Below are 15,736 nucleotides of genomic sequence, written 5' to 3' on the forward strand. Positions count from 1 at the left end.
ATTTTCTAGCTATTTTCCATGTATTAGCTATTTTTTTCGGGTTTTCCAGTCGATAGCGATTTTTTATAAATCCTTGGCAATTTTCCAGATTCCAGTCGATAGCGATTTTTTATAAATCCTTGGCTATTTTCCAGACTCCAGCTGGTAGCAATTTTTTAGCAATTTTTTCAGAAATTGCAATTCATAGTTTTTTTTTTTTTTTATATAAATTTGAGCTATTGTTTTTCTGGACCACCAATATAGCTATATCTTCTTGTGGACTTCACTCTAGCTGTTGGTTTTCTTTTGTGAATCCTCCTAGCTATTTTTTTTTCACACTGAATTTAAGCTATATTGTGCTTCATTTAAGCTTTTTTCAAGTTGATTGAAGATCTATTGGGCCTTATTTCACAAAGACTGCGATTTTTGTTTCTTTCGTGCTCCAATCTCCAGATCCCAATTGCAACTTTCTCCCGAATTCCGACGGGATCCTTTGTCCATCCAGATTTGGTGCCCTCTGTGTCTGGTTCTTGTTCTTTTTTTCTCAATTCCACACTTTTTTTGTTTGCGGCGTGCAGGCCTTCGTGACTTCCTTCTCTTAGGGCATAGCTGAGCATGCCCCTAGAGGGAGACAAGAAAAAGACCACCGCACCTGGAAAAGAACAAAAGTTCAACCCGCAATCTCCGCTATCCACTCGCGGTAAGCCAGCACCCAAGTCCGTTAGTCCTAGGGTCAAACCCGCGACTCCCACTCCGAAAGCAAAGGGTTTGCCATCGACCAGTTCGAAGACAACTCCTAGGTTGGTCATTTCCCGACCAGTGACGCGAGCGTCTAGTGAGTCTTCTCTATCGAGAAAATCCGAGAGTCCCTCCGCTGTCGGGACTGATTTCCTCCGCGTCACACGCTCTAACACAAGAAAAATGGCATCCTCTGAGCAGCCAACGCCCGCAAACGCAGCGTTGCATAAATTCATCGCCGTCAGCGATCGCGTAAGCCTTTTCGAAGCGAAGATCAACACTCCTGATCAAGCCTCTCCGTCCCTACACACGTTACAAGTCCGTCTGCAACAGGTGCGAGCCTTATGGGACAAAGTGGAAAGAGAGTACGAAACATGCTCTGACCTAATGGCCCAACAAGGATCCCTCGACACAGTGCCTATTCTCCAGGCCAAATATGACTACTGCTACTCAGTATACGAGTCATGTGCAGCACAAATTGGCGAAACAATCGACAGAGCAACGCCTCAAGTCGCGCAAGCACCCTCTCAGCCGTTAATTTCGTCCGGCTGCCGCTTACCTCCATGCGACACGGAAGTCTTCGATGGCGACTACCTCCGATGGCCCACTTTCCGGGACCTATTCACGGCAATTTACGTAAACAACCCCAGGTTGACTCCGGTCGAGAAGCTATTCCACCTCCTTACCAAAACAAGTGGCGAAGCAAAAGCCATCGTGGCGAAATCTCCTCTCACGAATGATGGTTTTGCTTCGGCTTGGGAGGCGCTTCGAGATCGGTTCCAAAATAAGCGACTTTTAGTCAACAGCCAGCTCAAGCTTCTTTTTAACTTGAGCTCAATTTCACAAGAATCTGGTCATGCTCTAAAAGAGCTACAATCCACGATTCAGGGGTGTTTAATAGCACTAGAGCATTCCCAGGTATCCACAGAGAACTGGGATTGTATCTTGGTTTTCCTTTGCGCGAGCAAACTGCCCAAGCAGACCCTGTCCTTATGGGAACAGTCGCTAACTGCTAAATCCGAGATCCCAGCTTGGGAAGAAATGAATGCCTTCCTGAGCGAAAGGTATCGGACATTGGAAGCCATCGAAGATATGAAACCGACTCAGGCAGTTCCAAAAAGGCTTCAATCCTTCGAGACAAAGGTCAGCACCAAACAGAAAGGGTGTGACTTATGTTCGAAGGAGAACCATCCGGTAAGATTGTGCCCGCGTTTTCTTCAAATGTCTGTTGACTCGCGCTCCGGGTATATCAAAAAGAAGCAGCTATGTCTGAATTGTTTTGCCAGAGGTCATCAGCTACGTGACTGCACAAGCACGCACAGCTGCTTTACATGTAAGGGCAGGCACCATACGCTGCTGCATCGCAGCCCCCCAAATTCCGAAAACGCGAGTTCCTCAACCTCGCCCCCTACACAGCAACTTCCGAGACCCTCTAGCAGAAATGCATCGGCAGGCACCTCAGCGGTGCAAACTTTTTTCGCGTCCGGCACTTCAGCCGTCCTACTGAGCACAGCGATGATTGACGTGTGCCATTTGGGGATGAGCTACCGAGCCCGAGCCTTAATCGACTCGGGATCCGAGGCGACGTTCATTTCAGAACGCCTGTTCAACCTCATCAAGTTGCCATTCCGCAACACCCAGACCCAAGTCTCCGGGTTAAATCATTCAGTCTCCGCGAAGTCCTCGAAGCTGTGTCACTTCGGGATTCGCTCTCCTACTAAGCCAGGTCTACAGTTAGACACTGAAGCTTACGTCCTTCCGGAGCTCTCAGGCAAACTGCCCTCCTATCCGATCCCTCGGAATTCCTTGAAGGACCTGCCCGCACTCCGCTGGGCAGATCCTACCTTTTTTGAGAGCTCTCAAATTGATGTATTGATCGGGGCTGACATTCTACCATCCATAATGATGGATGGCACCCGACAAAATATTTGCGGCTCGCTCCTGGGCCAAGAAACTATTTTCGGGTGGGTGCTAACGGGGCCGATTTCCAAGGGCAAGCCGAAACGGGTCGCATCCTTCACGACCCAGGTGCATGAAATAGGCGACCCTGATACGCTCGACACGCTTCTCAGCAAGTTCTGGGAGGTGGAGGATCTACCAGTAAAGATGGTAAAAGAGTCGGACTCCTATTGTGAAAGGAACTTCCTCCAAACAACGACAAAAGACGCAAGCGGGAGATACGTGGTGACGCTCCCGTTCCGGGATCCCGAGAATATCGGATCCGATTTAGGATATTCAAGGTCCATTGCGCTAGCTCAGTTTCTTAGAAACGAAAATCGTTTAAAAAGAGACTTTCCATTAAAAGAGCAATATGACAGCGTGATCCAGGAGTACCTGGATCTGGGTCATATGAAAGAAGTTCCGCCGACTCACAATTCTCCATCGTATCATCTTCCTCATCAAGCGGTAGTTAAGCCCGAAAGCACCACTACAAAGCTTCGCGTTGTATTCAACGCTTCGAGTCCGTCGGCAAAAAATGATATCCTTCATGCTGGTCCAGTCCTACAATCCGCTGCACGCCGCAAGAAAAAAAAGGCACAACATCAGCAGTTTAGTGCACGGTGGAAAGAGGAGTATCTTAAGGAACTCCATAAACGAAGCAAATGGCAATTTCCGACCAGGAATCTCCAAGCCGACGATATGGTAGTTGTCAAGGAGGACAATCTACCACCGCACGAATGGCGGCTCGGCAGAATCGTTTCTGCCTTTCCAGGAGCCGACGACCGCATTCGAGTCGTCGAGATCCGTACGTCTCGCGGCACCATAAAACGCCCTATCCACAAAGTTATTCTGCTACCGATGGAGGACAAAGAGTCCTCCGTTCCTAGGGATTAGGGCACTTCCCCCATTCCGGGGCCAAAAGAGTAGTCGGCTCATACTAAGCTTCTTCATTTCTTTTATTGGCAGACTTACTCACTTCCTCCAATAATGGCTCCTCGTCCTCGTGCCACACAGTCGTTGGAGAGCAGACGTACTCGAGGTATCAAATCCTACCGCTGCCGAGTCTGCTCTGGAATCCATCCTCTTCGGAAGTGCAAGAGGTTCCACAAACTGAGCGCTGAAAAGCGCCTTCGGGCAGTACTTATTAATAAGTACTGCTCGAACTGCCTCGCCCATCAGCACTCAGGAGGAGACTGCCGAAGCCAAGAGGGATGCAAGAAGTGTGGAGGAGACCACCACACTCTACTCCACATGCACGAGGTCCGTCCCGCTCCGTCCCCAGCAGCGCTACCAGCTCCGACGCGCAGAGAGCGCCATCCCGCTGCACCTCGTCCGGTCCGGATTTCCCGCATTCCACCACCAGCCCCAGTCGCCAACAATCAGCGGCGTCCGAAGGTCTCCGTCGCGTCTCCGGCGGTGGCAACGGGGCAGCAGAAGGCTGTTCCCATTCTGCCTACAGCCATCGTCGTGCTGGACACGGGCTCGAAGACCTTCGAGACCGGGGCCATGATCGACCCATGCATGCCGGTGAGCAGCATCGACCGGTCGTTGGCGGCTGCGTTCCGGCTGCCCATCGCCCGGCTGGGAGGCAACGAGGTCTGCTCGGTGACACTCCGGTCCCGAACAAGCACCTTCCGACTCAACGTCGTCCTGAAGGTCGAACCCAGCCTAAGGATCCGGACACCCATCCAAGCTCTGAGCGACGCCGCCAGGGCCAAGTTTGACGGTGTTCGTCTCGCGGACGAGCGCTTCCACCGGCCGGCCTCCATCTCCCTCGTGTTGGGATCAGATGTATATGCCAACTTGATCCAACCGGGGTTCCTAAAAATTGATGATGGCTTGCCCGTCGCGCAGAACACGGTGTTCGGATGGACCGTTTCTGGAGCGTGCACGGAATGAAGAGGCCGATCCTGATGTCTAGCCGGCCAGGGATACCTTTGCCTACGCAAGGGGGGGGAGAATGTTCACGCCAGAAGGGCGCAAACAGTTGAGCGGCAGTGTAAGCGGCCAATGCTTTTACTCGAAGCTTCTCCACGGCTCGCAAGCACCGCTGCTCGCGCTCTCCTTCTCTTCTCTCGCTCTCCTCCCTTCCCGCAATGTATTCACCACTCCGCGGTCCCGCGGTATTTCCACTGTTAGTGTTAAGGTAGTCTTAAGTTACAAGTGCGCGAATAAAGAGCGGAACTCTCGTGAAGTCGATCCCGAGTGTTTCATTTCAGGGAAAAAATCAGCAGCAGCCGCAGCAACCACCACCCCAGGATTTTCCGCCCACTCCACTTCAAATGCCATCATAAATATAGATTGATAATTGTACAAAAGCTATTAAGTCTTGTATTCCACAAACTTTCATACTAACTTGTGAAATACTTATAACAACCCCACACAAATGTCGTAAACATCAAACAGGAAATTTTCGGTTAGTGTATTATAAAGTAAACAAGCCGAATAAATCGTGATAACATCTCAATTCATTGTTGGGCTCACTTATTAGAGCATCGGCATCACTTTTCATTTTTTTTTCTCCTTTTTTCACATAAGGCAAATATAAAAACTTGGAGTGTGTTAATTAATCAAAGGCGTTATCAGCAGCAGAAAGAAAAATAAATGAAATGTGCGGCGCAGACTTGTTGAATTTCGCCATATTAGCCAAGGATTAATCATCTAAGGAGTCTCAATTAGAGCGCATTTTGAATGCCTGGCATGAGCATGTCGTAAATCACTTTGGCCAAATCCGGGCAGCAGATAGTGACTGTGACCAGGACAGCTGCGAAATCCTTGAGTTGCCGGGACCGGCATACCAAGAAGCCTGGCGGAAAAAAAAGCGCAGCTCAAATGCAAAGGATTCCGAATCCTTCGGCATGCACGACGCTCTCTTTTGACTTTGTTTGGCAATCGTTTAAGCCCGGAAAGTCGAAGATGAAGATTTCAGAGGGGAGGGGGGTGCTATGTGTGGAGAACCAGAACAAGTACGTGCAGTCAAACAGATTTCCAGTTAGCAGCTCACAACAATTCGCTTTTAAGCCAGCGCATAAATCAACCTCAAAAGATATCCCCAATTTTTCGGGTCAGGGGGATGCGGCGGGCGAAAGCGTTAAATTTCGAGGGGGTAAAAGTTTTTTTCTCGCCTCCGCGGCATTTTATTGAAAGGATAATCGATTGCAGCAAAAATGCTGGCAAGGCATTAAAGGATTCGACTTTGGGCAACTTTAAAAACTTAACCCAAGGCGATGTCGACGAACTGAGCGATGTGAAATGCGGCTCATTGCGGTCAATTTAATTGAATGATGAATTGCGTCGGACACTTGGGAGGTGGAGTTCGGATGCCGCAGAAAATTCTTCAGTTGTCACGGGTACTTGTAGCCGAAGGATGAGATGAGTGGGATGAGATGGGACACTTGGGGCGGCGGTGGAAGGAGCCAGTGAAGGGGCTAACGACAAAGACGAATACGCATAATCAGTCAAAATTTATGACAAGCTCGAACCCGAAAGTCAGCTTAAGCATTTAATTGGTCCAGGTCCAGTTAGCCGTCCCCCCAGGACAGTCCTAATTAGCATGGGCATTCATGTACATGATGGAGTCCATTTTTTGTCGCCTCCCACCACTCCACGCCCCGCTTGCTCCTAGGCTCCCATGTGTTCCCGAAGCCCAAAGAGATTTTTACTGTTCCTCGACTCTGACTGATGAGTCCGCTGGAGAGCTCGGGTGTAATTTGTCTAGGCCAAAAAAGGGATTCTGGCCTCCTTGACGGGCTCAGAGCGAGTGGAGTTCAAAGTTTGCTCCTCCAAAAAAACATCCTTTTGTCACTGCCTTTCATTTGATTCGCGCTGCAAGGAGGCGCATAAAAGCTAGATAAATAAGAAAAAAAAACTGTGAGGAGCGTAAAACCCAAAATGTTTAGCTTAGTGCAGTTTCGTGTAAGGCATTATTCTTGCTTAACATTTGTCTGTTTCTTTTCTTTTCTTTGTTTCGCTGTTGCCACTCTAAGCCAGTTTCAATATAGTATCAAGTTGCACTGAAAATTGGCATAATGTCTGAAGTTAAGTGTGCTTACAACTAAAAACATAACTACAAGCATTCTACTCAAATATTGTATTAAAGTTCTCGATTATGCTTTGATCGCAGGTGCAGAATAAGATCCTTCATTTGATGTGTGCAGAAAATATTGAACAAATTATCATTACATATATCATTATATATTATATCATTACTTCCTAAGAAATCTCTCTTTTCTAGCTTAACAAACAACAGACTTTATTTACTTGGACAGATTAAATTGAACTGTTAATATACGAGAATATTTAAAATCAATATATCCTACTTTTTTGTACTCATTATGTTATATAATTAAATATCATTCAATAGAGTTATATTTTATTTAATTTTATATAATAAGCTTTGGTTGTTGTACTAAATAAAAGCTTTTTGTAAATTTTATACTTCTACATGACACATTTTTGAACGAATTGCAGCGCCATCTATCGTTAAAACGACATCTACCTGTGTTTCCAGGAACGTCCGGGCTCATCGTTACCAACTGTAGATGGCGCCAGTGCGACATCATCTCAAAGAGGTGTTAGAAATAAGAAAAGTTTATGTCACAATGCCCTTACTAGTTCTTTTTATTTAAATAAAAGCGAATCAGAAGCTGCGCTTGCTTAGAATGGTGATACCCTTTTTCTGTTTGTGTCCTAACTCAACTTTTAAATACTTAATGAAATCAATAAAGTGATCGAAGGCAGTGCAATGGAATTAAATAGAGCGATCGATAGTGATCAAAATTAGCTGACATCCGATAACAATCTACCGATTTGCTTTCCTCTTTCAACCCCCGACCGCTTTCCATCCCCGTACATCCTATAGGCGTTCTTCTGTTCCTGTTCATGCCAATGATACTATTATTTAATGGATCGATCGCGCAGGAACCTCTTGTTCCACTCGGGAAGCCAACAAAAGCGGATGGGAAGTGCTCGCTTTTGAAAGAAGTGTCTTTCAGGCTGAAACAAGGACATTATGCAGCCGGGCAAGTAGCAAACATTGTCAACAACGGCAGGCAAAACATTGTCAACGCCCCTAAGCTGCTAATGAGGGCAACTGTGGCTAGGATGAGGCTGTGAAAACAACACAGGAGTAGAGAAAGGACGCATGCTGCGATAAGGATCAGGATCACATTCGAAGGCAGCTGAGAAGCAGAGAACGAAAGAGAGAGAGAGAGGGAGAGTGAATTACACAGTAGCAACATGGCCGCAAAACGATCTTTAAGAATGTCCTTGCGGTTTCGCCAGAGAAGACACTCTCACAGGCGTTGTTCATTTAACAATCACACAGGACAAGCGATAATCCCGACCCTCCCAAACGAATTCCACAGCGGGCTGAGATACAAAGGCCTAAGCGGATTGGCCAAACAAAGTTGAGTGCCCTAAATACCTCGTCCTGATCCCTCGCCTGCGCCGTGTTTGATGTCCTGCGGCGCATATTAACATTATCAGCTGTGTGCTGTGCGATGTGTGCAAAAGAGATGGCCGTCGAAGTGGAGAAAATCCCACTAGACAATGTTATCGGAGCCAAAGTAATTGTCTCGTCCTTGTCCGGGCATCCGAATAATGTGTGAAAATTTACACCGAACTTACACCGGAGGCCCCGCTGCGCCCGACAGCCAAGGACATTCGTCTTCGGTCGCCGCAGTAATCGGCAAATGTGGTTAAGTGATTTAAGAGGATATTATCGAGCCGTGCAGACAAATCAATCGAATTCAAAGTGAGACCAATTTCGTTTGCATTATCCTGCGGCCAAAGCCAGCGTGATTGTGCGATGCGTTTTTCCTCGCCTCCCATTTCGCGTCGCTTTAACAAAGTTTCTCCGACCGGAAACGGAAATTTCCTTTGCATGTTTGTATGTTTGTGAGTGCCACAGTTGCAGATGCAGTCGATGGAATTTGCGTATCTATTGGAAAAAAAGCATGGGGCAGTTTTGTATATTGATGATTTCACATTTATCTTACGATGAGTATGGAACTTAAAGCACACAACTTAAGTTATAAGTAGTTAAGTCAAGTCCATTGTATAATTAGTATAATAACCCTAATATCCTTATTTGTGTGTAATCACGCTCCCAACTGAAATAACCATAATCTATGTAGCAGTGATTTATGGAAGTCGATCAAACAAACTCGGACCACTTAAATAGAGTCCTTGTGCCGGATATAAAAACGCAGTAACCAAAACAAACATTATGTAATGTGACAAGCAAGCAACCCCTGAACCGAATCTGCAGCCTCAATTAACCCTAAGCGACCATAAAAATCGAGTCATTCGGTCACAAATGAAAACAACTGCCTGGAGGCCTGGTTACTCAAAAATGGTTATGATTGTTATTCCGTTATATTCGTATTCTGTTATTTTGGCACCCTCTGGCAGGACTCGGCTAACGATGTTAGTGTTTCCGTTTATGCCACATGCTTACCCGTCAATTTGCGTGCAGCTCACATGCCCCAGGACACGTTCATATCTACGGACACAACGGCTACTACGAATACCACCCGGATGCCCGGACAAGCCAAACACCCTGGCAGCTGAGAGGAGGTCCTGCGAGGTCGGAGCACGGACAATTTGTAACATTTGGCAGACGTCAACGCCCTGCACAAGTGCAGGAAAATGAAATCAAATCAAAGCCAAACGAATTGATCAGAAAAATGCCATAATTGAATCGCAGTGGGAACCCACCCCGCATAACACCGAACTGTGGGCGTGGCCGTCCTTTGATAACTTTATGCTAATCAGAGATGGCCGAGAAGTCTCAAATTTCACAGGCCATAAGTCAAAAGTACGACTAGGGTCTACACGCAAAGAAAATGTATACTTAAAAGGGGGTTAGTTACTAATTTTTCTCAGGTTTCATTGGATTAGAAAGCCACCCTTTATATATATTATTAAACATTTTTGGTGGCATATCATAATTACTTAACGATAAACCTTTAGTGTGATTATAGTATTAAACTACTTTAAAATTCGAAGCCATCCATCTTTTAAGTTCCTGTGTAGCTCCTGCCGCGGCACAAAATGTGTTACTGAAGTGCTGGAAATAACTTCCGTTCGGCTCCTAGTGCTCATTTCGCCTATTTTGTACATACAAAACTAATTAATTTCCCAAAATGCAACATAGAAGAGTTGAGGGCGAGGGAGGCGGGAGGAGAAGGGCGGGTCCACGCTGGAGCGGCACAGGATATTTGTGCAAGCAATTTCCGCCGCCGAAGAGAGTTTTGTGCGTAATTAATTTATGCAAAATACAAATGCAAACAAATTGCAAATGTTTTCGCACAAATTTGCTGTGCGCCCAATTTGTTTTCCAAAATAATTAACTTTTCAGCGGGTTTAATTAGAAATTTTCTCAATTTTCACGCTCAACCAGGAAGGCCAGTGCCTGGCTGTCATCCAATGAAGTTATCATTTCCCAGCAAGTTTTCCCGAGTGGATACTACTTTGTAACTGTGGTGATGAAGGGATGCCTCACCTGTGGTCTGCTAAATTACCTATGGTGCTCGCTAGAAGACTTATCCTGCCGACTCCAGGACAGCAATCTCCTCAAGTTTATCCTGGCCATCGGTGTGGCCCTGTTGGTATTGTTCAATGTATACACAGGACTTAGTTTGGCGAATTGTTGTGATGAGGGATCGAGAGAGGGATGTGAAAATGCTGGAGGGGATAATTGCAGAAGCAATCGTGGCTCTCCGGAATCCTACAATTATGACTGGGACCAGGGACCTCATACCTGGAACACTGCGTGCAACAATCAGAGTCCCATCAACATCGATCTGAACCGTGTGGAAATCAACTACTTTGATACGCCGTTGATATGGTCGCACTACAATAGCATTCCGATGGGCATTCGCCTGGAGAACAACGGGCACACACTGATCCTGCGAGCAGCTTTTCCAGGACAAACGCCCTCCATCGACGGCGGCGATCTACTTGGGCGCTTCGACTTCCGGGAGATCTCGTTCCGCTGGAGCTGGGCCAGCTCGTTGGGCTCGGAGCACACACTGGACCATCATCACAGCCCGCTGGAGATGCAGTGCCTCCACACGGATGGCGACGGTTGCGGTGGCTGCTCTTCCAGCCAGGGTGTCCTAATGATTTCATACATGTTCGATTTGTCCGAGCACAATCCGTATCTCGATGTCCTCATCCAGCATCTCGCGTCTGTCGAGCAGGCCGGTCAGGTGGTGGAAGTGCCCCCCTTTCCACTTAGCTACCTCATGTCACCCTTCTACGACAAGTTCTACAGTTACAATGGATCCCTAACCGAACCGCCCTGCCATCGGGGGGCGGAGTGGCTAATACACCCCGAGTCCTTGGCCATCAGTGAGCGCCAGCTAAACGAGTTCCGCCAGCTGCGGGACAGGCGTGGCTTAAGGATCGGGCGCAATGCGCGTCCAGTTCAGCCGATCGAGGATCGAGTGGTATACCTCAATCGCTACAGGATGGGGTTTTAAAGCAGATTAGCTATAGTGTATGTGTGGAAAATAAAACTCGATAAATACAAAATAGAATATATATATATATTTTTCACATACAAACTAAGATCGTTCACTTTATTATGGTTGAGATTGAGTATTAACAATTAACTATGTACAAACATCATTACATACGTTCATACCAGTAAATACCAAAATCCAATTCATTACATAATCCTTGTGGCATGGCAGTCAGGACTCCTTGTACTTCCAAGTTCGTACTAATTGGTCCTGGTTTCCGCCGTATTTCTGATTCGGGGTCCTGCTGGTTAGTCTTCCGCACAATTTGCTTTGGGTTGCCGTTTGCTGGGCAAATAGTGTGTGCTTATATAGTAATTCACTAATTAGTCGTTCAAAGAGCATTAGCATTGGCATTAGCATTAGCCGTTGCAGGGACCCGAGGTCCCGAGGTCCTGAGCCTGTTCCGCATCCTGTGCGCACAATCGCCGCAGGACATGGCGATGCGATTGTGTGCGTGTGAGTCTGCGTCTGTAATTTCGTTAGTGCAGCGGAAACTGTTGCGGACATGTTTGCCCTGCGATTGGGATTGGTATTGAGATTGGCAATGGGAATGGGAATGGGATCGGAATGGGATGGAATGGGCACGGGCATGGGATTGGGTTTTTCGCCCTCCTGCGGCGAAGCACCCTCATCTCCTGTCCTCCTCCTCCTCCTCCTCAGCCTGCTCCACCCCTCCCTGCATTACAGCTGCTGCTTGGCAATCAGAGAGTTCCAGTTTCCAGGCTTATAATTATCAGTTGGCGCCTAACCATACATACATGCATATGCACACTCACGTAGCTGGACGTTCGACCATGTTCGGCCATTGGCCTGTAATTAGTTTTTATTGCAGAGATGAGATGAAAGGGGGGCTTGGAGCAACGGATCCAATTCGATTTGAGGCCTGCAACGTCGACTTGTTTAATCAATGACAGGCCAAGTGAATTTTACTGCAATTGCATTTGCTGCAAATCAACGCTAATGAAATTATACAAACAAGTTTCGGTACGCTTTTGTTGCTCCGTGCTGCGTCAATATTTGTGCTGTGCGCCCATTCGCAATTTGCATGTTTTGAAAACTTAATTGGATTGCAATTTCCACAAATAAAGCTTAATTTTTCCGTCGCACTTTTCGTTTTCGGGTTTCGCAGCCATGTCCACCGCGTGCGACAAAACAATTTATTTTTCGGCCAAAAACTAAAACTTTTGTCTGCGAAATGCAATTAAAAACGGATAATTCCATTTATTTATGCTTGATATGCAAATTGATTGCGCACAAAATGTTCAATTAATATGAAAATGTTTGTTAGAAAATTAATGCAATTTTTCCCAGAATGGCAATAATTACGCCTCACGCTTGTGGAATGCTGTTGGTTTGTTTATGTTAAATTAGATGGCAACGAAACACTAAAATGCAAATAATATGCAATTAATTACATGGAAAATCTATTAAATCGCCAATGTATGCTGGCTTCATTTTAGAAAATATTAGAAGCAAGACAGTTAAAGCTATTTTACGACTTAATTAAACAGTTTGAAGGAACAACCTAACTAGCCAACATATTTGTTGATTCAATTGATTCAGATTGTTTGCACCCTAAAGTTTTTATCTTTTTGAAAGTCTAACTTTATCTCTTTAATAGCATTGAACCCTTTTCTCCGTTCGTCTTAAATTAGTTTCTCAACTTAAACATTGCTTCTCCTCTCAATCCATTAAACACACAACCAGAGCACAAACAAAACCAAAACCCATATACCATCCAATCCTAAACTCCATCGAATCAGTCGCAGCAGAACAAACATATCAATCAACATGTTTAATTGAACGTAATTAGAATAAAGCCGGCAAACTGCCAGAATCAAACTCCTCTAGTAGCTGAATAAGGCGAAGCCAGTTTGGCCAATGGAGCCGAGGAAAACATCATTCCACCCACTTTTCGCAGTCAGCAGTTTGTGCAGGAAAATGAAATTAGACGAATAGAATGACGATGTAAGTGCCATGAAAAGACGTTAAGACGCTCTAAGCCAAGACGCTGGCTCGTTGGGCGGGAAAATGAGAGCGACGGAGAGTTGGCTGCTGGTAAAATTGAGGCAAATTGCATTTAAGTGTTGCCGTTTTCATTTAGCCGCATGAATATGTATGGAGGATGCTCCGCAGATCCTTGTGGGTGGTGCATGGGTGGTGGACGGCAGAAGGAGAGCTTAGCTTCCTTGGCTCTTGCTTTTGTGGCATGCAAAATTGAATGAATAATTGAGAAAACGAGCGCATGATGGCATTAGTGTGTGATTGTGCGAGTCCTTGTCCCGAGTGTGTCTCTGTGTGGGTAAGTGGGCTTGTGCGAGTGTGTGCGAGTGTAAGTGTGTTTGCAGCTAATGAATTTTAATTGCTTTTATTAAGGCACAAAGAGGTTGACGTGGCATGACTGCAGTGCCTGCATCAAAAATCCCTGTTCAATGTTAATTGTTAATCATTAAATATTGTTGCTGGCAAAATCAATATGGCGGCTGACGATTAATCAACGCCATTTTGTAATTATCTCGCTGGAATATTTAATTCAATTAACTTTGCGGGTGAGCAAACTGAACAAAGCTCTTTCCTTCTCGCTCTCCTCCTTTTTTTCTGCCAATGCAAATAAATAAATTGAATTGAAAATTGTTATTGCAACAGTAACCGCACCAAAAGTAGGAAAAAATATATATACATATATATAAATGGCAAAAAAAAGAAAACAATAACAGGACGTACCCACACCCCTCTGACGGGAAAGAGATGGAGAAGCAGGCACACACATGAAATTAATTTGATGGAAAACTCGGTCCTTGTGGAGCCCTTTTTCCTCAGTCTGCTGTCTCTGTCGCTCAGCCCTTTGGCGCACTTCCTTTTTCAATTAAACGCCACCATTTTCCATTAACGAATTTGCATGTGTGTCTGTGAGCGTGTGAGGCGCGCCCACACTCATACACACAAGTATAAGGCTCTCCCTTAGACGCACACACATACACGTCTGTATTTCTATAATAAAATTAAATTAGAAGACCAGAAAATTAAATCATCAAAGCTTGACGTCTGCCGGCAGCGACGGCTGCTGTTTCCTCCTGTCTACATACGTGTGTTCGTGTATTTCCGTGTGTGTGTGTGTGTGAGGTAGTGTGAGTGCGAGTCCTGCACACCCATGCACAGATAGACCGACACACCGACACAACGACACTCCACACTCTCAGAGCCCAATTTGCAAAAGCGACAGTTACGAGTTCATTAATTTTTCTTCTTTTTACCCTCGCTCTCTCTCTCTCTCTCTCCGCCTTTTGTGCTCTGCGGTTTTTTGGCTCCCTCCCTCCCTCTCGTTCGCCCTCTCTATCGCCATCTCTTTCGGGGCTGCTCGCCTTTCTTGATGGTGTGAGCAGCATCATAAATTAAATTCTTCATCAACTCAAACTCGTTAAGCGCCAATAAAGTGACAGAGAGTTATTTTCATCACTTTTTCAATGGTCTACCACAAGGCACGTCGGTGTATCTCCAATGCGTGTGTATGGGTAAACTCAATGCGCCGAAGCGCTCACGCACACAGACGCAGCCGGAGAGTGCGAGAGAGTGAGCGACTGGTTTAGGCCACGCCCCCAGATAAGAGAGTCAGAATACGAATGGGAATAAGGAGAAGAAAGGGCACGCAACAAAACTGGTTCTTCATTTCAGCAGCAGAATCCACTTCGCTTTTTTTTAAGACTTTTACGCATGTGCAGCATGCTTTTAGATTTTAGAGGGTATTCCCCTGATAAGAGGATTCAACTAAGTGCATTTCAGCCACAGCTGCCAGAGCAGTGAGATGATATCAGCGGTGCCCACTCAGAAGCATCAATTAGTTGCTACCCCTGACCACATGGCGAATGCTTAATTTGGCCGAGATTAACCGTTCACTTCATCAGGGGCGCTCATTTCATGCGAAAGTTAACTGCTTAACGATAAAAGCAAACTAATTAAATCCGGGGAAAGAAGGAGAAATTGCCACATAATAAAGCAAATTAAAAGCAAATTAATTTAAAACAAAAAGCGGCAGGCGGAAAGCGGGGAAGACGACACAAGTTGAGGAGTGGCAGCAGCGAGCAGCGAGTTAACGTTGCGGATGTGGCGTAAATGAAAAGGATAAGTGGATACACAGGCACACACAGCCGCACACACGCGTAGAATCCAGCAGAAGGATATACCCGAGATACCCGTCGCTCCACTTCAATTAAGCATCGCGCCAACATGGCAGCCTCTCACAGATACACACACCCACAGAGTGAAAGGCAGGAAGAGAGAGTGCAGGGTCCCCACTCACAAATACACATACACGGACACACACACACACACACACATCCCTTGGACGTAATTACGTTTGGCAAGCTCGTTATGCGTAAGAATAAACGCGCATTAAGAGCTCATTAGTTGGCACAAATCGAATCGCTGGGCCAAAAGGAGGGTCCAAACCAAAATGTCAGGAGGCGGGGTGGAAAATGGGAAAATGGGGAAAATGGGTGGGCCGTGTGCCTGGTTATCTGGCATTTTCATTTAACGTGTAATGGAAGATA

The 15,736-nt window shown here is 46.1% G+C and overlaps 1 protein-coding gene across 1 annotated transcript; it reads left to right on the forward strand.

The window, feature by feature from the left end:
• The first annotated feature begins 9,982 nt into the window (after positions 1-9,982).
• LOC6615266 (carbonic anhydrase 1) lies at positions 9,983-11,188 on the forward strand. The gene has a single exon (XM_002039635.2). The coding sequence runs from the start codon at positions 10,149-10,151 to the stop codon at positions 11,145-11,147; it is 999 nt and encodes a 332-aa protein (XP_002039671.1). The 5' UTR covers positions 9,983-10,148; the 3' UTR covers positions 11,148-11,188.
• The last annotated feature ends 4,548 nt before the right edge of the window (positions 11,189-15,736 follow it).

This window comes from Drosophila sechellia, chromosome 2R (assembly GCF_004382195.2).
Source record: "Drosophila sechellia strain sech25 chromosome 2R, ASM438219v1, whole genome shotgun sequence".
Lineage (NCBI taxonomy): Eukaryota > Metazoa > Arthropoda > Insecta > Diptera > Drosophilidae > Drosophila > Drosophila sechellia.

Coding starts and splice junctions, on each gene's coding strand:
- LOC6615266 (XM_002039635.2), top strand. CDS start 10,149: ATGAAGGGATGCCTCACCTGTGGTCTGCTAAATTACCTATGGTGCTCG.